The sequence below is a fragment of the Archocentrus centrarchus genome, chromosome 20, assembly GCF_007364275.1.
Source record: "Archocentrus centrarchus isolate MPI-CPG fArcCen1 chromosome 20, fArcCen1, whole genome shotgun sequence".
NCBI classification, from domain to species: Eukaryota; Metazoa; Chordata; class Actinopteri; order Cichliformes; family Cichlidae; genus Archocentrus; species Archocentrus centrarchus.
Genome location: NC_044365.1, coordinates 29853921 through 29877382, shown reverse-complemented (window position 1 = coordinate 29877382; position 23462 = coordinate 29853921). Strand labels below are relative to the sequence as shown.

Below are 23462 nucleotides of genomic sequence, written 5' to 3'. Positions count from 1 at the left end.
CCTCTTCCTTCCTCTCTTTCAGTCTTTCTGTTCATTGTCTCACATTTCTCTTGTGTTTTGTCTGGCTACAGGTAGACTGCCCCCTAGAGGTTTGTTAAGATGGTGGTTTAAGGATCACACAGTGTAATTCAGAGCACTTTCACTAGACCTATTTCCTCCTCTGCTTGCTGTCATCTTTTGGAAAATTTTCAGTTCGACCAGTTTAATGAAGGAATCCAAAAATGTACAATAATTCATTGTAAAGATTATATCAAGAAGTATTAAAAATACAAAAGATTATTCTCCTGAGTTGTCATATTGTGGAAACTAACATTTTTATTTAATGTCACAGAGGATAGTATTAAATGATAATAATAATTCATTACCATTAAATTTTTGTAAAAAGTTAATTTTTTAAATAATTAATTAATCAAATATCATTTTTTTTAAATATGTGACCAATCACTTCTTTTTGCTCCTGCTTCTAAAATATATTTTTTTTTCTCTCAGTATTTCTGTTGTGACCCTCCCCCCCCCAATGCTTATGTAAAACATGCTGTTCGATTTGTACCATTTGCTTTTCCTTGGCTTTTAACAAAAGTCAAGCATAGAGAAAAGATAAACCAGTGATGAAGGACTTTTGAACCCACCACACACACACACACACACACACACACACACTCAGCATTTGCACCAGTACACACACACACATGGATACACAGTATCCGTCCTCTTCCCCTCTGTATGAAGGTGAGGCAAATTAAAATACAAAGATGGACGCTGCAGCACCAGCAGTGAAAATTGCAATTTCTGCAGCCCGGCCTCTCTCGGCTGACAGGAGATATTTCATCTCCGTTGTCACCGATGTATTAATAAAACATCAGGAGCAGAGTGCAGTCCCAGTCTTTCACACACACACACGCACACACATACACACACAGCCTGTGTGTACACAGTGTGCACAGCGGCCACATGTGCAAATGCAAAAATATAACAGTGTTCAGGAATATGAGCAGACACACACACAAACACAACTGCAATTTTCCTCCTCAATCACATGCCAGCATCTGCCATGAAAATTTCATGCTGTATATAATGTCCACTTAATGTGTTGCCGCTTAAAGCAATGGCGCCAGCGCTTAGTCTGTGTGTCTGTATGTGCTTTTTTGCATGTGTGTGTACTCACACCACGTGGTATGTGAAAGGGTTAATCATATCATGTTTCCATGGGTGGGGGGATGCAGGCCTTTTTTGCTCATCGTACAATGGCCAAAGTGATTGTATGCAAATGCAAGCTGACCTCAATGCTCCCGTTGCCTGATTTCTGTGAATGTGTGTGTGAGTGCGTCTGTGCGTGTGTGTGTTATAAAATATGGTTATTAAGGCAGTACGGGATTGATGAGCGCAGCGCTTTTATGCACACTCACCCATGCACACAGACACATACCGGTTTCATTCTCTGGCAGAGTGAGGGGTTTGTGTTGAGAGAGAGACACCCCCCCCCCCCCCCTCCCAAACCCCCTTTCCCCATTTAAAAGACATGAAATTTGTAACGGTTTTTCTCTGTGTGTGTCTGTGTGAATGTGATACTGTGTGTGTATGATTTGATGCCTGTTTGCAAGTGTTTCTGTTTGATTTTGCATTGGTGTGCACTAGCCCTGAGATGGAGGAGGGCACTATATGTGTGTATATTTATATACGTGTGTGTGTGTATGTATGTGTGTGTGTGTGTGCCATGTGTGCATGCGCATGCCTGGTTATCTGGCCTCTCTCAGACTGCTCAAAATTCATTACAAAGTGACATCAGCCCAGCCGGAGACAAATGATGGCTGGATGAAAGGGAGCGCTGGGGCTCGGCTAGGATTAGTGTTAGCTTGTGCTGGCGACACATATATACACATACACACATGCACACATGCACACACACGCACACACACTTTAATCCACTGGCAGAACACTGCAGATACACAGAATTATCAAACAAGGGGCTGAACTCTCAGAGATGGGTAGGCTAATCTGCTAATAGTGCAGAGCTGCACGTGTGTGTTGGTTTGTGCTTATATGTGTGCATGCACACATACTTTTGAGCAAGAAACACACAGACACAATATTTTCGTACAGTATAGCAGTGCACATGACCAACACAGTCTCACGTCCTTTAGCTTTTCATTTTTCCCCATTTTTTTATTTTCATTTTATAGCAGGATGTGTGTCGTAGGCTGTCAGTGTTAATGTGTGCCTCTATTTTGTCGAGCAGAGTATTTTTTCCAGTTGTTGCAATAAAGCAGAATGATAGCGTTTCCACATAATTATGTTTTTACATTACAACAGCATAATTTGTGTTTCCACTATGCTGTAATATTTGTCTAACCTGAAATAACACTTCAGATGAATTGAAGAAAAGGAAAATGCTTATTTAAAATGAAATATATGGACAAGAAGTCATTATTATGCAATGTCAGTAAATATTGTTTGTTTTTGAGAATTGCATGTTGAAGAGAGGCACCCAAAATGACTGAAGCTGTTTTTCTGGAGGACATATTTTATTGTCGCACAACCTTTCAGCTTTTAGGCCATGGCTGTATTATGTTTCACCCAGTAGAAGTGGCATAGCAGGGCTCCTTTCAACAAAGCATGTGTTTAAGTCAATAACATTATTTGCTGGTGAGGTATACTGTTCAGTAGGATAAGCTTACCCTTTGTATCAAAAAGGTTTTTTTTTTATGGGAATAAAGTGAACATATACAAGCAGGAATATTTCTCTAATATCATACTGCGATATATGTTATTCAAGTGAAACACCATGAAATTTTCCTTTTTCAGTGCTGCTGTCACAGCCATCAAATGTTGTGTTCTGGAGAGCTTCGTGGGTAATGAAGTTGTTGTTATGTGTGTGTTTGTGCATTTTCAGAAGAGACTTCTGAGGACAGCGAGAGACCTCCTCGCTCCTCCTCCAGGCCCGGGCTCAACCTCAGCGACCGAGACTCGGTTGACAGCAGGAAAACTGACCGTAAGTGTGCGCGCACACAAGCCGTATACACAAACATACAGAGCGCCTCTCGTCTTAGTTATCGTTCATGTGTCGCTCAGATAAGGTTCTAACGTGTGTGTGTGTAACATGTGAACGCTGCTTACTAGCCTCCATGTGACCCGCTTTAATCGTTTCCATCTGACAGAAAGAGAAAAAGGGAGACGGGGCAGAGGGAGAGTGGGAAATAAGAAGAGAGAGGGAAAAGGACAGAAAGAGAGAAGGATAAGTTGAGTGTTGTGGATATTACCAGGCAATGTCCAGGCCCCAGATTATTTTTTAATCAAATCAGTTTGCGTGCTTGTAATTTATAAGCGCCTTGCATTAATCTTTTCTCGTTCTTGTGCCCCCTCCAATGACATATTAATTTTTCATAAGCGCAGGATTAGATGGGGGGCCTGTGTATATGTTTTTCTAATATTGCACTGCATCCCTGCAACCCTTAAATTAGTTTTTTCCCTGCACTCTCCTTTCATTTTTCTTTCTCTCCCATTTTTTTTTTTCCTGGCTCAATCCATCCCTTAATTGTTGTCCAATCTGTGAACCTATCACAGGCATTACCTCGGATAGAAAAATGGCACAAGATAGAAAGAAGAAACAGTTTATTCGTTTGTAAGTATAGTAATGCTCTAAGCAGGGAGGGGCAACAATCTGTAAAAGGCAGCTTGGTGTCGTTGTTATTTTGGGCGAGGTATGGAGCACATAATGCCTCTGCTGTGAAGCTGTGGTCAGGATGGCCCCGGCTTTGTTAGATTTGATTTACCCAAATATGAATTCATATGGTTTTCTTATGTATGAGATGGAAATCCATGGCTGGGAATGAATATTACATGGGGCTTCTCTCCCTCTTTCTTTTTTTTTTGCTCTGTCTTTGCATGGGGTTCTCATTCTTTCTCCCCCTACTAATGTCTCTTCTACTCTTTCACTCTTGCCCCCCAACTTACACACACATACACTCAACTACACCCTCTTCCAGTGACACCCTCTACACTCTCTATCCATCTGAAGCTCCCTCCCCACCTTCTCGTCCTAGCATGCCATACCTAGCTCCATAATGTGAGGCTCAATGAGGCAGAAGGAGAGCTGAGTGAGGCTGGGGCCTATTAGTTTAGCTAGTCATCTATCTTTCAGCTCTATCTCTGTGACAGGCCTGTCTGACGGACTGGCGGGGAACCACCATCCATGCATTTACGGCTGCATATTACTACCAGCGTCATTTAACACCAGCGCACACATGCAAAAAGAAAGAAAAAGAAAAGGCAAAGCAACAGGGTTCAGGTCCTTCCTATAAAGCGTGCTTACGTATGTGTGCGTTCTTGAGTGTAGATCGAGTGAAGTGAAGCTTATTTAATAAAGCAGAAATATATGCCTTTTTTTTATGAATAACTTGTTCTAGGAGTCGCCCTGGGGGTAAGGTTTTAGTTTGTCTAGAAAGGCAGATATAATATTGCTAGCTTTTTCTTTTTTTTTTGGTGTTTTATTGTGCATTTGGTTTAAAGGAGATTTCAGAAAGTCAATTGCCTGAAAATGGAGGGGGGGGGGGGGGGGGGGGGGGGGTGTCCTGGTGTGTTATCAGGCTGTTATTCTGAGGCCTTGTTTTTGTTTTGTCTGTTTGTTTTGATTCTCTTCATAAGTAGTCAGATTTAACATTTCCCTCATCAGGCCTAAATCTTGACATCTGTGTGTGTGTGTGTGTGTGTGTGTGTGTGTGTGTGTGTGTGTGTGTGTGTGTGTGTGTGTGTGTGTGTCCATGTGGTATCTCCAGGGAAAGGATTACAGTGTGGCCAAGTGAGCAGTGTATTTGCACACTTCATCTCCAAGACCAAGAGTCTTTAAACAAAGAGGGGCAGATAGATAGAGAAGGAAGGAGAGGTGGAAGGGGGAGGGGCAAGGAACGGCAGAAAGAGCTGTTTCCCTTTCTTCATTTACATTGTCTTGTTTTAATCCCGTGTCACTTTAGATTAATTATAATCCACGTTACATTTTCCATGCAAATGTCCTCAGTGTGGATTACTTCCAGATAGCTTTATCCTGTTTGTGTAGATGGCACATGTCGCCACCATGGCTCAGGGGCCCACTTCTTATAAATAATCAACTAAACAAAGGCCCCAGCATAGAAATGAGCCTGTCAGGCAGCCTAAAGAAATTACAGATCTCTACCTGCTTCAAATTAGCAAAGAAATTACTCATTGTTCCTCCAGTCAGATGTTATGTATTATTTCGTGTGCAATTTTGAATTGTGAAGATATGGGTGGAAAAACAAACCAACAAACAAAACAAAAATGCATTCACATGCAAACAAGATCTCATGTTAAATAATTCTATATTAGCTTGTTTGTATTCAGAATATTTCAGGGTTCTTTTTTTTTAATGTGCATGCATCTTGCAAATTTCCCCAACTTGAGAGGATAGCTGTGCTCCTTTTCTGTCTCTCTCTAATATGAGATTAAAATATATTAAAGATATTAGCATGTTTAATTACAAGCCTGCGGCAGTTCCTTTGTGCATGTACTATGTGTGTTTTCTGTGTAATGACAGCTTGTTGAATGTCTCAGACAATTTGTCAAATGTGACAAGGCCACGCTCATATTTATCTCTCATTAGAACACAAGCTGGAGATGGAAGAGAAGGGAAGGCTAGTCATTAAAAACACACAAACTACAAGACAGCTGCTGTTTAATGGCCTTTCTTTCTTTTATTCTTTCTCCATCTGACTGTGTCTCTGCCTCTCACCATTTCAATCTTTTTTTTTTCCAGCCTCTCTCTGTGTACTTCCCTCCGGCAAGATCTGGGCCTGCTGAGTGCTTCAGTGGGAGTTTGGGGTTCAGAGTGTGTTGCTGTAATGTTATCAGGTGACCGGGGGTCAGCCTAATGTGTAACCTCAGAGCAGTAGGCCAGTAAATCATGCTGGCCAGCCCTCCCTGGCCCGCTTTGGCCAGCTCTCCTTCCTAGATTTACTGCTCCGTAACCTTAGCCAGTCTGCCAGGGCTCAAGACAGCTAAATTGAATACTAAATCCAAGCCACCCAGCCCACACTCTCACAACACCACCCCGCACTCTGCTCTGTGTTTGCGGGCTTTTTGTATTTCAATTAAATGAAATGACAAGCGTGGGATCATCAGTGGAACTGATGCAGCTTGTTAAAGAAAGGGAAAGTGGTTACAACAGGTGTACTTCATTGCTGACTTCATCCAGATGACGAAGCTGACTCTACGTGTAGTCAGAGTTGGAGAGATATAATGATTCATTTGTGTTTGTGTGAAAATCTCATTTGGTTGGTCCGGTTTGTACAAAATGTCTTACCCTTTCTGAAACAAAAGGGCAGATTCTAAAATGGATCCACATGGAAAGCATGAGCTATGATGATATTGTTAGTCGCCCTGCCTTTCGAGGAACAGCTTGGGACAAAAATACCCGAGACTGTGGGCTTCTCTGTCCCTCGCTTTCATTTTTTTCTTGTTCTTTGCTCTCTGCGTTGTTCTGCCGTTTACTCCATTGCTCTGTGCCTCTCTCCACTGGAGCGTCCACTTGCGTGTATAGAAGTGTATGTGTGCGTATGCGGCTACCTAAACATCCCTGACAGTTGCAAATAAAGATGGGTGGTGTGTGTACCACTCTCTCCCCCTGCAATGCAAAAGGGGGTTGAGTGTCATAAATCACCTTTTGATTTATCTAATCAACTCAGGTCCTGCTCCATGCAGACATTTGTCATTGGTGGAGGGGGTTAGGGGGTTGAAGGGGCAATTTCAGGTTTATTCTACCCCTCCTTTTCAGAAGGCTGCAGCTGCTGGAACCCACATGTGGAAGAGGGGATGGAGGAAAGCCGGGATGGGAGGGGAAAGTACAAGGGGGAGGAAAAGGAAAAAGGACAGTCATTAAGTATGGGGTGCAGACTCAGAGACAAAAGAAAATGAGAAGAGAGTCTTCTGGCTCTCCCTTGTTCTCAATCATGTGCTCTCCCATCATTTCTCTTGATTTACTTAAGCTATCTTTGCACAATTCAGGGCAAGACTATGTGGCTTGTTAAGAACAAGGTTTTAGAAATATTTAGATTTTCTCTCGTGGCTTTCTGGGTAGTTTCTGGATGGTGCTAGCCATTGTATTTATTTGTCCTACTGGTAATTATACTCTTGGAAGACACTCTACAATTTTTAATGCAATTCTATTCCTCAAAATAGGTTTATTTTTCACTGGCAGAGCTCGCTATTGAAAGCTCCTAAGTGGCCATAGAAAGAACTGCTCTCTTATTCAGGGTTAACCAACTGTTTTTCCTTCATATGAGTTTGAGCATGAGCACAAGTGTTGATTAAAGCACCGGGTCAAAGACGAATCCGAAGCAGAAGGACGGATCTTCATGTTGCACGTGCACATGGTCTCACACACGCACACACGCAAACATACATTTACATTCAACATGACAGTAATCAATGGTGATGTGTGCCCCCCCACACCACCCCCGCACCCTCCACATTGTAAATGTGTTTGCAGGCTCTTGTCCGACAATCGCCTCATCTCCTCTCTCAGGGATGTAATTTAGTTGCAAATTGACTGGAAGACAGAGGCAAAAATTGAAAGTTGAAATTAGAAATGGTTATAATAAATATAGGAGGAGGGGCACAGACTTCAGAAAGGTCAGGTGATATGACGGGTGCTTCCAGCCTGGACCGATCTGACCAATGGAGTGTCAGAGGCCTGATATGAAGCACAAAATACACACATATTTGCACATAGACACACACACACACACACTAGCCCTGCAGGGGCCATCACAAGCAGTGGAAGACGAGATTACCTCGCTCTTCTGAGCTGCAGAGCAATTCTCGGATGTTCTTGGAAATTCACATTGTGCCCTTGTGTTTTTTTTTTTCTTCCCTCTCCCTTTCTCTTTTTCTTTCTTTCTTCCCTCCCTCCTTCTCTCATGTCACTTTCCTTGACAGGCCAATATTTCAGGCTCCAGATATAGGGGATTACAAATAAAATAAGTGGAACGCCTACTTAATGCAACAGAATTAAAATGCATGAACGGGCCGGAGGAATTGATATGCACCCAATACAAACACGAGCCACAGAATAATATGAAATACAAAATGTTTTTTTTCAGCCCCCTCTCCTTGTATCAGTGCTTTGATTTCCCTTTTTTTCCATTTGTGCATCTAGCGTGAAGCGTTGATTCGCAAGAGTGAGGCTCACATATTGCCTTGAGTGACCAGACGAGGGAGGGGAAGCGGGAGGAGGGGGTTGGGTGGGGGATGATAGCTTAGGGAGAGGAGGAAGAGAGCAAGGAAAAGGGAGGGAAGGAGGGAGGGAGAGTTGCTGTTGCTGTGTCTTTGTGTTGTGCAGAGTGGGTAAATTGCAGTGGCAGAGTATAGCAGGGCCTGCGCGGCCTGTATCTTAGGATGAGGCTAATGAAAGATTTATCAGTGGCTGCAGCATTTACTAAATACAACCAGAGGCTGATCTCTCCACACTGAGCCCTGCTGTTAACATCACACACGCTTACACGCACACATACAACCAGACGCACACAAGTAGTGCTGGTACTGTACCACCAGCCGTGACAAAGCCCTGAAAATTTAGCATCTTATACAGACACAGGAGTTGTTGAGGCAGCTGGGGAAATGTATATGAACTAATGAAGTGTATAATATTACCATAACATTTAATGTATGTCGTGCTGTGATAATGAGCCTGCCCGAGTTTTTCCTATTTTACATGTCCTCAGGGCAGAAGCACGTCAGCATATGTGAATGTGAATAATACTGTTCATGCTTGTATCCATGCTAACGTTGTCTTGGTGTCAAATTCTCTTTTTTTTTTTTTTTTAAACCATCACCTATGTCCCGCAGCATATGCATTTGGTACATATGTTGATGTTATTCAGTTATTTATAAATCAGTAATTATTTAATTAGTATTTATCATCTCATAGAGCCACAAAACCATTTTCCACTTACAAACTGTGCACCTTCTGAATGGGCCAGCTGATAGTGGGACAGCTCATTGTTACAAAAAGATAACAAACATGGCAAACCGTGCAGCGATGTTATATTCGCAAATCTTCCAATGTGAGAATTTTTTTTAAGACTGTATATGTATACTTGATATGTTGCAGATGAATACACCCATTTCTCATTCAGTGTGATATATTGCATGATATGTGTGATATCTTGGATGCTTTGCTCAATATGCCATTCTTCCACTATAGTCCAAAAACCTTGGAGAAAAAAGAAATAAAAGTCTGCCATTATGATTGTTAGATGTAGCTTCTTTTTTGTATTTCTGTAAAAAAAAAAAAAAAAAAAAAAAAAATATATATATATATATATATATATATATATATATATATATAAAATATATATATAATATATATATATATATATATATATATATATATATATATATATATGGGATATCAGAAAATACAAATGCAGACATTTAAGCTGCAAATATAAATACTGAATAATTAGTTGATGAAAGCCGTTCACTTTTAACCATTTACATTCTCTGTCCCCTCTCCTCTCTGTCTTGCCTGCCAGGAGTGAACGCCATATCTAAAGAGGTTGCCGGACCGAATGCTATGGTTAAGCATTCTCTCCTTCCAGATCGACAGATGGAAAGCCCGCCTAAAAGGCCAAAGTCTGCTGAGGGGAAAACCTCAGCTAATGACCAGGTTTGTAAAGTTTTAAAAGGAAACTCCCAGTTGTGTTAGAAAATCTTGAAAATGTCATTTGTGTTGTATTTATCTGCTCCTCACACAGTTCTGCAGACCTGTATACTGTTTTCACCTTGCTAAAGAAAATCCATCTAGGTTATGGAGTTTTGTAATGTATCTGTTTAGAATGGCTGTTTAAATTCCATATACATCTTTGAATTTGTCATTGGATCTACAGAAAGCTAATAGCCACTGAGGCAGGTTTGTCTTCATAAGCGCTAATGAAATCTAACCTTCACTGTCACTGTGGGATGAGCTAATGGGAAGATGCTTAACTATAAGAAGAAAAAATGCTAAGCCAAGCATTTAGCAATTCCTGGCGCCAGCTTTCATTCAAAGGGTTAAATGCATCCCACCATTCCCCCTCTGACATAGCGCTTTAGCATCAAACACAATAGGCCGGCCTTTGTGTCCTTAAGTGGAATACCTGCGCTAGCCTTAAGGATTCCTTGCCTGCTTCTTTTCCCCCTTTTTGCATCTCTTTAAATTATATGTGTTTTTAAATTAGATTATGAAGTATTAGCTCGTCTGGTTCTGGTAGGAAGGAGGACTTAGTCATTTCAGAAATGGATTCTATTAAGACAGGTGGTAGGGAGGCAGCTATGCTCAGAGTACTTGCTGTAATGAGGGCAAGGCGTAGCCTAGGAAAGTACACACCTTTGTCATCTGCAATCTCCTGATTAGAAATTCTGGCCAATCTTGTTTTCAACTAATAAAATTGCATGACATGAGAGATTTAAATGAATTACATGAAACATGGTTGATTTATGTTTTCTAGGTTAAGGTGGGCATGGGATTTTTCTTTGTTTTTAAAAAGTAATGTCTGACCAGTGAGGCAGATTTAATGGCTGTGCAGTGCAAGAATGATACCCACTAAAGTACATCAAGCACAATAAGTAATTTCTGCTCTTGAATTAATATCTGTGTTGCACCTGATGTTCCTTTCCTTTAAAAAATTATTTCATTATTTTTCTGCTTAGTTATTGTACTGTCTTGCTTTTTTGTTTTTTTTAGGTTCAGCAGTGTCCGTATTGCAACTACAGCAGTAAAGATGCCAACCGTATGCAGCTACACGTTATGTCCCAGCATTCCATGCAGCCAGTGATCCGCTGTCCACTGTGCCAGGATGTCCTAAGCAACAAAATCCACCTGCAGCTGCATCTCACTCACCTTCACAGCGTGGCACCTGATTGTGTGGAAAAGCTGATTCTGACTGTATGTAGAAGTAATGACTAGAAATGAGATTTGTGCGTGTGGGAGAGTGTGTGTGCATGCACGTGCGCGTGTGTCCCAATTACACATTTAAAACAGTAAAGGAATTGTGATGTTACTTGTTATTCAGCTAAAGGAATGTCTGTTGTAACATTTGTGTAGGAATCTCCAGTCTTCCTGTATAATGCAACAAAGTACCAAAAAACACTTTCCATGTTTTTATTGTTCTCTCTTGCGATGTTACTATAATCTTGATTGTTGTTATTGTCCACTGAGAGAAGCAAGTTCTTTCTCTAAAATAAGCCTTGATTTAAATACTAGAAACAAGTTGACACATTTCACACACTTAGTGTATTATATTTTAAATTGGTATAATAATAATAGTACTTGGTCTTTGTAGGTTGTTGGACCTGACACAGCAACACCAAATAATATAATGCATCCCCAAACTGAACAAGAGAGAAGTCTGTCCTTAATGGATTCCTCTACCTCTCTCACAGATGGGTCAGGAAAGTCTCAAGGTGAGCAGAATATGTAACTTAAACTCTTTTCTTTCTGTCATTAATTTGTTGTTTCAAGTGCTGGTAAAGCTTCACTGATTTATTTGAGTGTGTTATATTCTGTGTATTTGTCAGAAAAACAGAGAATGACAAGAACCTTACATTGTATTTTGTACATGTAGGAAACATTTCAAAGGATGAGCTGACCAGTCAAGACAAGAATGATTTAGACCTGCAGCGTGAGGAGCTCAAGCCCCCAAAGGAGGCCTCAGAGGCCCCTGACTGGAAGAGAGCCAGTGGATTAGGACATGATAGAAAATCCCCTGATAATCTACAGGAGCATCTCAGTGAGCTCCAAAGACTTCAGCAACAGCAACAGCAACTCTCAGTATCAGACCGTCATGTCTACAAATATCGTTGCAACCACTGCAGTTTAGCCTTCAAGACAATGCAGAAGCTTCAGATACATTCTCAGTATCATGCCATCAGAGCTGCCACTATGTGCAGCCTTTGCCAGCGCAGCTTCAGGACATTCCTGGCCCTCAGGAAGCATTTGGAAAACGGACACCCTGAACTTAGTGAGGCTGAGGTGCAGCAACTCATAGGAAATCTGCCACTGAATGGAGATATCACTGAGAGTGAGGCCAGGGCCTTAGAGGAAGCTCAGGCCTTTGACCATGACTTGGACAAAGATGATGAAATGGACCAGGAAGAAAAGCCCAGTCCCACAGGAAGTGACAGTAGTTCCCTGCTAGATGACATGGGAGCAGAACCAAAACGGACCCTACCATTTAGAAAAGGGCCCAACTTCACAATGGAAAAATTTCTGGACCCTTCTCGACCTTACAAGTGCACAGTATGTAAGGAGTCCTTCACCCAGAAGAACATCCTGTTAGTACACTATAATTCAGTTTCCCACCTACATAAATTGAAAAAGGTCCTTCAAGAAGCATCAAGCCCAGTTCCCCAAGAGACGAGCAACAGCATTGACAACAAACCATTTAAATGCAATATTTGCAATGTTGCCTACAGCCAAAGCTCAACACTTGAAATTCACATGAGGTCAGTTCTCCATCAGACCAAAGCAAGAACAGCCAAAAATGACATGAGCAGCAGCAGCAGCAGCAGTAGTATCTCTGGAACTAGTGGTCCAGTATCTTCAAAAAGTCCAGGCCCAAGCACACAAGGGAACGCAAGCAATTTAGATGCTGCAAGAAGTGGTACACCCTCTTCTAATAAGGAAAACACTGTTGAACACAAAGAACCTAACAGCAGTAACAACTCAAAACAAGCAGCAACTACTGACCATGTTTCAGCACAGGCAAGCAGCCAACAATCAGCACAGTCCTCAGCCCAACTGCAACTGCAGCTTCAACATGAACTCCAGCAACAGGCTGCCTTTTTCCAGCCTCAATTCCTTAATCCAGCTTTTCTCCCCCATTTTCCAATGACCCCAGAAGCACTGCTGCAGTTTCAACAGCCGCAGTTCCTCTTCCCTTTCTATATACCAGGGGCAGAATTCAACCTCAGCCCAGAACTTGCTCTGCACTCAGCAGCAGCTTTTGGAATGCCTGGCCTTACTGGATCATTTCTAGAAGACCTGAAGCAGCAGATGCAACAGCAGCACCAATTGCAGCAGGCTCAGGCCCAGCAACAGGTTCAACAGCAACAGCAGCAGCAGGCTTCTCAGTCACAGTCACAAATTCTGCAACAGAAAAACCAGCAACTGCAGAACCAGAAATCAAAATTGGAGTCTAGCACAGTGTCAGCTTCAGATATTCAAATGTCCAGAGAAGCAGAGGACCACCTGGAAAAACAAGAAAACAGAGCAAAGATGGAAAATGGAGGTGATGCATTAAGTGATGTAGGAAAAGACAACAAAGACTCCAAAAAGTCAAAGTTCTCAGAGCCACTGATTCCCCCTCCACGTATTGTGTCAGGAGCAAGGGGTAATGCAGCAAAAGCACTATTAGAGAACTTTGGATTTGAGTTGGTGATCCAATACAATGAAAACAGGCAAAAAAACCAAAGGAAAAGCAAAGATGGAATTGAACAAGTAGAAATGAATACTGACAAGCTGGAGTGTGGGATGTGTGGAAAGCTCTTCTCTAACATGCTTATTCTCAAAAGCCACCAAGAACATGTGCATAGTCACTTTTTCCCATATGTGGAACTTGAAAAGTTTGCCCAGCAGTACAGAGAGGCATATGACAAACTTTATCCAATAAACCCTGCTTCACCAGAGACACCGCCGCCTCCACCACCACCACCTCCGCCTCCTCCTCCACCCCCTCCTGCTCCAACCCCAGTGACAGCTCCTCAGCCTCCTGCAATGACAGTGGCCAAGCCTCAAACCCCAGTACCATCACCAGTTCCTGTTTCCCATCAGACTGCACACCAACCCTCTCACCAGGCTCAACCACCCCAACCACCACCCCCACCTCCACCACCTACCGCACCCCCTGCACCACCCCAAGTACAACTTCCTGTTCCCTTGGATCTGCCCCTTTTCCCACCTCTAATGATGCAGTCTGTCCAGCACCCAGGGCTACCCCCTCAGCTGGCCCTCCAGCTTCCCACTATGGATTCTCTGTCCACAGACCTTACACAACTCTGCCAGCAACAGTTGGGTCTTGATCCAAACTTCCTCCGTCACTCTCAGTTTAAGAGACCACGCACCCGCATCACTGATGAACAGCTCAAAATTCTCCGTGCAAACTTTGATATTAACAATTCTCCTAATGAAGAACAAATTCAGGAGATGTCAGAGAAGTCTGGCCTGCCCCAAAAAGTTATAAAGCACTGGTTCCGTAATACCCTTTTCAAAGAAAGGCAGCGGAGTAAAGACTCTCCCTACAATTTCAGTATTCCTCCCATTACTACACTGGAAGACATTCGATTGGAACCCCAACTTAGTGCACAGGAATACCACAGAGCAGACTCAATGATGAACAAGAGGTCCTCCAGAACCAGATTTACTGATTACCAGTTAAGGGTACTTCAAGATTTCTTTGACACAAATGCCTATCCGAAAGATGATGAGATTGAACAGCTCTCCACTGTGCTCAACCTACCAACACGAGTCATAGTGGTGTGGTTCCAGAATGCCCGCCAGAAGGCTCGAAAGAGCTACGAGAACCAGGCAGACTGTAAAGACAATGAGAAAAAAGAGCTTACCAATGAGCGATACATCAGAACCAGCAACATGCAGTACCAATGTAAGAAGTGCAACATTGTGTTCCCACGCATCTTTGATCTTATCACTCACCAGAAAAAGCAGTGCTATAAGGATGAAGATGAGGAAGGTATGGATGACAGCCAATGTGAGGAATATATAGATTCTTTTGAACAAGGTCAATTTAAGACTACCCAGGTATCTTTAGAGATACCAAAGCAGTCCCAAACAGGAACTCCCAGTAGCTCTGGCTCAAGCTCCCCTGTGATGTCCTCTCCTCGTACTACCATGGGGAAAACTTCCCCCAAGCCAGACATGGCCCCTGAAACGGAACTTAAACAAACTGAGACTCCCCCTTCACCAGTGATAAAGTCACTACCAGAACCAAGACCATCTAAGGCATGCACACCGCAGCCACCGCCACAAAAAGCCCCCCAGGCACAAATGTCAAGACCACATTCCCAGCCTCAGGCAGCTGCAGTACCCTCGAGTCCACTCTCCCTGGCACTGTCTTCACTTACAAATAGTCTCCCCCACCAGTTGCTGCAGTACCAGTGTGATCAGTGTAAGATTGCATTCCCCACTGTAGAGTTATGGCAGGAACACCAACACATGCATTTCTTGGCTGCTCAGAACCAATTTCTTCATTCACAATTCCTTGAAAGACCCATCGATATGCCCTATATGATATTCGACCCCAACAACCCCCTAATGGCTAGCCAGCTGTTATCTGGAGGTCTCTCCCAAATCCCCTCTCAGGGTAGCTCTGGCATGGCTTCTGCTACAGGCTCTGGGGCAATGAAGAGAAAACTGGATGACAAAGAAGAAAGTGCCAATGACAAAGATGGTGGAAACAGTAGTGAAGAGCAACACAGAGATAAACGTTTAAGAACCACCATCACACCAGAGCAACTGGAGATTCTTTATGACAAATACCTACTTGATTCTAATCCAACAAGGAAGATGTTGGATCATATTGCACGGGAAGTTGGCCTGAAAAAGAGAGTTGTGCAAGTTTGGTTCCAAAACACTCGTGCTAGAGAGAGAAAAGGGCAGTTTAGGGCCATAGGGCCCTCCCAGTCTCACAAAAAATGTCCCTTTTGCAGAGCTCTGTTTAAAGCTAAATCTGCTCTAGATAGCCACATACGATCTAGACACTGGCATGAAGCTAAGCAGGCAGGCTTTAGCTTGCCACCAAGTCCAATGATGAATCAAGACAACGAAAGAGGTGAAAGCCCCAATAAATATAATTTCTTTGACTACCCACCGCTGCCTACCAAGACTGAGCCGAATGAGTATGAGCTGCCTGCTGCATCCTCAACTCCAGTCAAACCATCTGAGGCACAAGTAAAAAACTTCTTAAGCCCTTCATCCTTAAAAGCTGAAAACTGTGATGAAACTGAAGGGCCTAATATTAATTCAGCAGAGGTTTCATCTTATGATCTAAATAAGATGGACTTTGATGAGACATCGTCAATTAACACAGCCATTAGCGATGCTACAACCGGAGATGAGTGTAATAACAATGAGGTTGAAAGCCTTACTGCCAATGGAGGGGACAAGCTAAGTGACAACAAAAGTGGCCTGGTGCCAAATTCTGATGGTGGCAATGAAAGATTCCAATTCAGCATGGTGAGCCCAGCCCTCAGCTTCTCTGGAAAAGACTATGATTCTTATTTTAGCTCCAGAGATGATGAATTGGATGAAACCAATGACAGGAGTGAATCATCAAGCCTTGCTGATCCTAGCTCCCCTAGTCCTTTTGGGGCCGGTAACCCCTTCAGCAAATCTGGGAAAGGCAGCAATGCTGGGGATAGGCCAGGCCACAAACGATTTAGGACTCAGATGAGTAACCTGCAACTTAAAGTACTCAAAGCCTGCTTTAGTGATTATCGCACTCCTACAATGCAAGAGTGTGAGATGCTGGGCAATGAGATTGGACTCCCTAAGCGTGTTGTCCAGGTGTGGTTCCAGAATGCGCGTGCAAAGGAAAAGAAATTCAAGATTAACATTGGAAAGCCATTCATGATAAGTCAAGGCTCACCAGAGGGACCGAGGCCTGAGTGTACTTTGTGCGGTGTAAAGTACACTGCACGGATGTCTGTCCGAGACCACATCTTTTCAAAACAGCACATCACCAAAGTGCAAGAAACAATGGGAAACCAGGTGGATAGAGAAAAGGACTACCTAGCACCAACCACTGTCCGTCAGCTCATGGCCCAGCAAGAGCTGGACCGCATGAAGAAAGTCGGTGAGGGACTTGGCCTCCCGGGCCAGCAACAACAGAGTTCAGTGGACAATAATAATGCACTTCATGGCCTCAGCCTACCCTCAGGCTACCCAGGGTTATCTGGCCTCCCACCAGTACTACTTCCTGGAGTCAATGGGCCATCATCACTTCCTGTTTTCCCACCCAACACACCTGGTGAGTTAGTATGACAAATGGTGAAAAAAAAGAAGAAAAAAAAAAAAACTCACTAGAAGCTTTATGAACTGAGCTTTATCATGCACTATTTTCTTCTACTGTACTACTGGTTCTTCTGTATCACAGTGGTGTTTGTCAAAAGTCTTATTTTTTAAAAACTATTTTAAATTTTTAAATGGTGGGAGTTAGTGCATGCATAATGTTAGCATCAACGTTCAACTGCTAATTGCTAATTCAGATTTTTTTTTTCCTTTAAAACAAATGTCTCTATATGATGTGTGTTTTTTGTTTGTTTTTCCCTTTATTTTAGGTTTGGTATATTATATTATAATATATTGGCAAAGTGAAATTATCGTAAAGAGCATGTGACAGTTTTGATCCATAACAAAATCATAAGGAGAGACAAAGTATGAGCCAGTAATGAATTAAGCTTCTTTATCTTATACAAACACATTTCCATAGTGATTTGGGGTTGAATATTTAAATATTGAATATTTCCATATTTATATACCACTGTATTTCAGCTTTAGCGTCTCCCGGTGCTGGCATGCTTGGGTTCCCTACACCAGCCACCCCCTCTCCTGCCATGTCTCTCAGCACTACCCCAACCAAGACTCTTCTGCAGACTCCTCCTCCTCCTCCTCCACCACCTCCTCCTCCTCCTCCTGTTCCCTCCACACCTTTGGCAGCAGTAAACCATACAGAGCAGCAAGGCAAAGACTCAGAGAGAGACAACAGCAAGAAACCAGGAGACAAGCCACCTCAAATGAAGGTGAAGGACAGAGAGAACGAGAGCAGCTCACGCCCAGAGACCCCCAGCATGACCAAAAAACGGGAGAAATCATGTTCGGCTCCAGGGAAACCAGGAAGTGAGACTTCACTAGATGCCGCACAGCTCCAAGCACTTCAGAATGTGCTTGCCGCAGGTGATCCCAGCTCTTTCTTTGGGGGGCAGTTCCTGCCTTATTTTCTTCCTGGATTTCCCAACTGCTTTTCTCCCCAACTTCCTAGAGGGGTCCAAACAGGGGGCTACTTCCCGCCACTTTGTGGAATGGAGAGCCTGTTTCCATATGGCCCAGCAGCAGTTCCACAAGCTGCAATGGCCGCTGGTCTCTCTCCAACCGCTCTCCTGCAGCAGTACCAGCAGTACCAGCAGTCCCTCCAGGATTCACTGCAGAAGCAACAGCAGCAGCAGAAACAGTCTGAGCAGCAGCAGAAACAACAGCAGCAGCAGCAGAAACCAACCCCTGTGAAGACATCGCAGAGCGTGCAGAGCAGCACAGCCAACTCCTTCAAACCAAAAGAAGCTATAGATGCTAAGGATGACAACAGCAAAGGCTCTTCAAAAGAAAGCACAAAAGAAGAACCGAAAACAGATACCAAAATTACCATGGATTTTCCTGACTCTGTTATTGTACCGTCCGTCAAGCATGAGTTTATATGCAGGAAGTGCCAGATGATTTTTGCTGACGAAGATTCTGTGGTACGTCATCAGAAGTCCTTCTGTTACTTCGGACATCCTTTTACTGACCCGCAAGAGACAGTGCTTCGAAAGGCAGTGAGCAACTACACTTGTGTTGCCTGCAATGTGGTTGTTAATGGGAATGAAGCACTCGGCCAACACCTTCAGTCGAGCTTGCACAAAGAGAAAACAATCAAACAAGCAATGAGAAATGCCAAAGAGCATACTAGATTATTACCTCACTCTGTCTGCTCCCCTACTCCTAACACCACATCTACCTCGCAGTCTGCAGCTTCTTCTAATAACACCTTTCCTCATCTCTCTCGCTTGTCCATGAAGTCCTGGCCAAATGTCCTGTTCCAGGCCACCACAGCCCGGAAAGCTGCTTCCTCCTCCCCGTCTGCCTCTCCTCCTCCCCCCCTCTCCTCACCTTCAACGGTTACCTCAACTTCCTGCAGCACCTCAGGGGTTCCAACCTCACTACCCACCGAGAGTTGTTCAGATGAGTCTGACAATGAGCTAAGCCAGAAGCTGGATGACTTAGATAACGCGTTGGAAGTCAAGGCAAAGCCGGCCTCAGGCCTAGACGCGAGCTTCAGTAGTATCAGAATGGATATGTTCAGTGTGTAGGAGTGACAAAAGGATCCCTTGCTTAAAGAAAAAAATAAGACTTTTTAAACTGCAGTTCCAAAGTTTCTCTTAACCCAAAAAATTACAGTACCAAATGATTGACTCAGGATTGTTTTTCCCATATTGATATGCTGGCAAGATATTGATTGATTTTTGTTATGGACAGAACTGTTGCAGATGCTTGACTGAGCTTATATTGTATACAAAAACATGAAGTAGGAAAAAATCCCACAGGCTCCTTGGGGAGCTTGTTTCAAGCCAAAAACTCTCACGATAGCAAATTGCACCTCAGCTGGATTGTTTTCCAAATGCTAGCATGTACTGTATGGGATGACGATCCAGAACCCTCAAAGAGAATCTCTCTTAGTTTAGATAGGTGTAATTCAGTAGCTTTAAATTCTCAGGTCAGAACATAACATTTCTCATTTGTTAAAGCAGCAACAAGCCTGGGTACACTTGGCTTATAACCAAAACATGTCAAGCTTTATCGGACGCATTTCCTTGATGTGTATAGAGTACCAAGAGACAATATTACTGTTACAATGGACGATGTGCATATCCTTTTAGTTTTGCCCTACAAAGACAGTATGGTTTTGCCACTGAGGGAATTTAGAATGGTGAAGTAAATGTGTATGATGCCCCTGTGTTTGCCAGTTTGTATTACAACAAGCTGTATCTATTTCCCACCCCCTTTTTTCTTGTAGTATATACTAATCTGTGCCAACTTTTACCTTCTCACTTTTACCTCTGCTCACACCCTTTTCTGAAGAGGTAATAACTCTAGTTTTGATAGACTCTCTCGGATTATGTGAATATAACATTTTTCATTTGTGAATTGCTGTACTGTTACGGTACCTGCTTGTGTCTGGACTATAGTGCACTTATTTTGTTTTAATTTGTCTTTTTATTATTTGAGTAGGCCATTTGTTAATTTAATAGAATTTTTCTGTTTGTTTGTATGTATGTTTGTGTTTTAATTATTATTTGTGTCTATTGCAGCAGCACATTGGTCCATATTTGTTACAGGATTGATGCCTAACAATCTAGAGACCTATTTAACAATTGGTGCATCCATGAAAGCAGTACTGTATACTTGAAACTGTTAAGGTACAAGTTGGTCACAATGTTAAAAAAAAAAAAAAAAAAGGTATGATCATTTGCTATACGTTTGCAAATATGCTGCTTTAAAAGGGGGACAACAGCATTTGTGTTGTATATTAAAGCATTTTCATGTACTTGTAGGACTTAAAACAGTGTTACACCTATACGCAGTCATTGAGCATATAGGTTAACGTCCTCCCATAAATTCTCTGGGCACTTCTGATGATTTACACTTAAAGTCAGCATTTGATTTTTTTTTTTTCCTCCACATTTAGTGATTTCAACATTGCAAAGTATTACCTTACATCATTTTGCTGCTACTGTGTAATGTTAATTTGCCTGCCATAAATTCTCTCAACTTTCTACCAGACAAATACTGATCCATTACTTGCTTTGCTTTGCTTCGCTACTTTTTTTTTTTTTTTTTTTGCTGTGGAACTAAGAATGTGAAAGCTGTCAAAGGGTGTTCAATTTTTTACGAATCACTTTCTAGTTTGGTAACCAGTGTGATTCATTCCAAAGTAACAGAAGGCTATTTGTATGAAAGAAAAAGGCTTGTGAACAAAGAAAGCTAAGCTGTTGTACATATTCGTAGTTGGCTGTGCATGGTACAAATTTATTAATATGAAGAAATGCAAAAATGTATTGCTTTTGGTATTTCCTATTCTGAGATGAGCAAGTAGCATGTAATGCAACTGTTTGACAGGTTAAATCAAATCATGCTTAGTTATTGTTTCAAACAATGAAATCAAGTAACATTTCCTCTTATGTTTTATTATTGTAAAGGTGTTTTTTTTTTTTTTTTTTTTTAAATTTTAAAGCAAAATGTCAGTTTTTAATTTTCTGTGTGAGCTTTTTAAATGTCATTATTTGGATTTTTAGTATTTTACATTTACTTTATTCCTGAAGACACTTTTCGATTGTGTTTCATAAGAGACATCCTGGCCTCCCAAGGTGCAATTCTGCCATTGTACAAACATGAGCGACTGTCCTGATTCCAAAGGCTTTCTCAACTCTGGCTTTTTGCCTTTCCCCACTCTGTGGCTCAGCATTATAAGACTGAACTGTCAGCTAGCATCGTGTGCTAAGATGCTAGCATCAGACAGGACGCTTTCCACACCAAGGACTGGTAAAAGCTAACAAACCAACAAAAAGGATGGTCCAACAATATAACTGTACATAGATATTGCAACTGCACAGCAGCCAAAAAAAAAAAAAAAAAAAGAACTTTTTAAAAAAAATGGATGGATTGTGTCATGTTTATGGGGACAGCCTTCAAAAGGTTGAAATTGGAATTGTTCTTTTGGATGTCAAAGGGATTTTCATGGCGCAATCATATCCTACACAATATGTACTCTTCAACATCTGGGTTACATAGGAAATGCACCCTGAGGTTTTAATAAGAAGAAGCCCCTATGGCTAAAACTTTAAATAAACTAAACCAAAAATGTTATTGATGTTTTATATATAGAGAGTAGTCGCATTAGTTTTTGTTACTGTACTGTTTGAGGTCTCAACTGTACCGTATCACGGTAATAACATGGTTTTGAAACCTTTTTTTTATTTTGTCACAGACCTGTTGTCATAGTTGAAATGACGTTTATTGTAGATGGTATTTGAACAACTTCTGGAAATAGTTCATCAAGTATGTTTGTTGCTCATTGTTGTGATACATTAAAAACTGTATCTGCAAACCAGTTTGGTCTCATCAAATATTGTTATTTAATTTTCACTAAAAACACTTTTGTGTTTTCGCTCTCTTCGTATCTTACCTTAGATTTGATTCGGTTACATTACAGCTTCGTGAAAGCTTTTTGAACTGAACTCAAATGCAAAAATAATTACCTGTTGTTACCAGGCACCTTCAATGCAATCTCCTTGATCTTCATTCTCATATATGTTCTTTTTTTAGTTACAAAGGGCACATAGTGGTTTGACTGGGAAAGCAAATCTGAAGAGTGTCCTAACCATTATTATTACAGTTTATATATATATATATATATATATATATATATATAAAATATAAATATTGCTCTAAAGCCACAAACTTTGCAACACTAGAATACAGCTTTCTCAAAAACCCAATGTTATCTTACAATCTTACAGTGTCCTCCTATTAGGAAGACACATAAATAGGAGGGGTGATGACCAGGTTCTAAAATCTGGTAAATACAACCACACCTGAACTTACAACACATATGACAGTGTGTCTTTGTTTATTTAACAAAAACTAAGCCAAAATGCAGAAACACTGTGTGAAAAATTAAGTAGCAGCCAGGTGCTGCTAATCAAATGAAATGTGTGGCCACCTCTATAAAATCAGGTTTGGTAGTTTCTTGGTCTGGAGCATTCGGATGTGTGTTAATACACAGGGAAAAAAGATATCAGTAATGATGTTAGGGAAGCAATTATTGCTGCCCATCAATCTGGGAAAGGTTGTAAGGCTGTTTCCAAACATTTTGAAGTCCATCGTTCTACAGTGAGGTAGATTATTCACAAGTGGAAAACATTCAGACACTTCAGTCTTTCCAGGAGTTTATTTCCCAGGAAATTCACCACAAGATCAACCAGTGCAATGTTCAGAGAAATTCTCGGACTCTACAGGCCTCAGTTAGCATGTTGAATGTTAAAGTTCATGGCAGTACATTTAGAAAAACACTAAACAAGTATGGATTGTTTGGAAGGGTTGCCCATGAGAAGGCTTCTTCTGTCTAAAAAGAACATGGCAGCATGCTTAAGTTTGCAAAGTTGTATCTGAACAAACCGCAAGATTTCTTTAACTATGTCTTTTGGACAGACAAGACCAAAGTAGAGATGTTTGGCCTTAATGCACAGCACCACGATTACAGAACATATCAGGACAAACACCTCATACTAACTGCCAAGCACATTAGTGGAGAGATGATGATTTGGGCTTGTTTTGCAGCCATAGGACCTGGGCACCTTGCTGTCATTGGGTTGACCATGAACTCCTCTGTATAGCAAAGTACTCTAGAGTCAAATGTGGGGCTGGCAGCTAAAACTTAGCTGAAATTGGGTCATACAGCAGGACAATGGTCCCAGGGACAGCAGCAAATCTGCAGCAGAATGGCTGATAAAGTAAAGAATTAAGTTGTTGCAATGGCCCAGTCAATGTGTTGAACTAAAGCTAGATGAAATGCTGTGTCAGCACTTTAAGAGAACTGACATAAACAAATTTCTGCAAATTTCAGTGAACTGAGGTAAAGATAAGTAAACCA

The 23462-nt window shown here is 41.8% G+C and overlaps 1 protein-coding gene across 1 annotated transcript in view; it reads left to right on the top strand.

Annotated features, from left to right (window-relative positions):
* Nucleotides 1-21920, top strand: part of zfhx4 (zinc finger homeobox 4) — a 79887-nt gene extending 57967 nt beyond the window's left edge. Inside the window, exons 7-12 of the mRNA XM_030756227.1 lie at nucleotides 2891-2989; nucleotides 9543-9676; nucleotides 10733-10933; nucleotides 11331-11451; nucleotides 11613-17030; nucleotides 17555-21920. Of these exons, the coding sequence (XP_030612087.1) occupies nucleotides 2891-2989; nucleotides 9543-9676; nucleotides 10733-10933; nucleotides 11331-11451; nucleotides 11613-17030; nucleotides 17555-19122 (7541 nt within the window). The 3' untranslated portion in view covers nucleotides 19123-21920. The remainder of the gene's footprint in view (nucleotides 1-2890; nucleotides 2990-9542; nucleotides 9677-10732; nucleotides 10934-11330; nucleotides 11452-11612; nucleotides 17031-17554) is intronic.
* Nucleotides 21921-23462: the final 1542 nt, after the last annotated feature.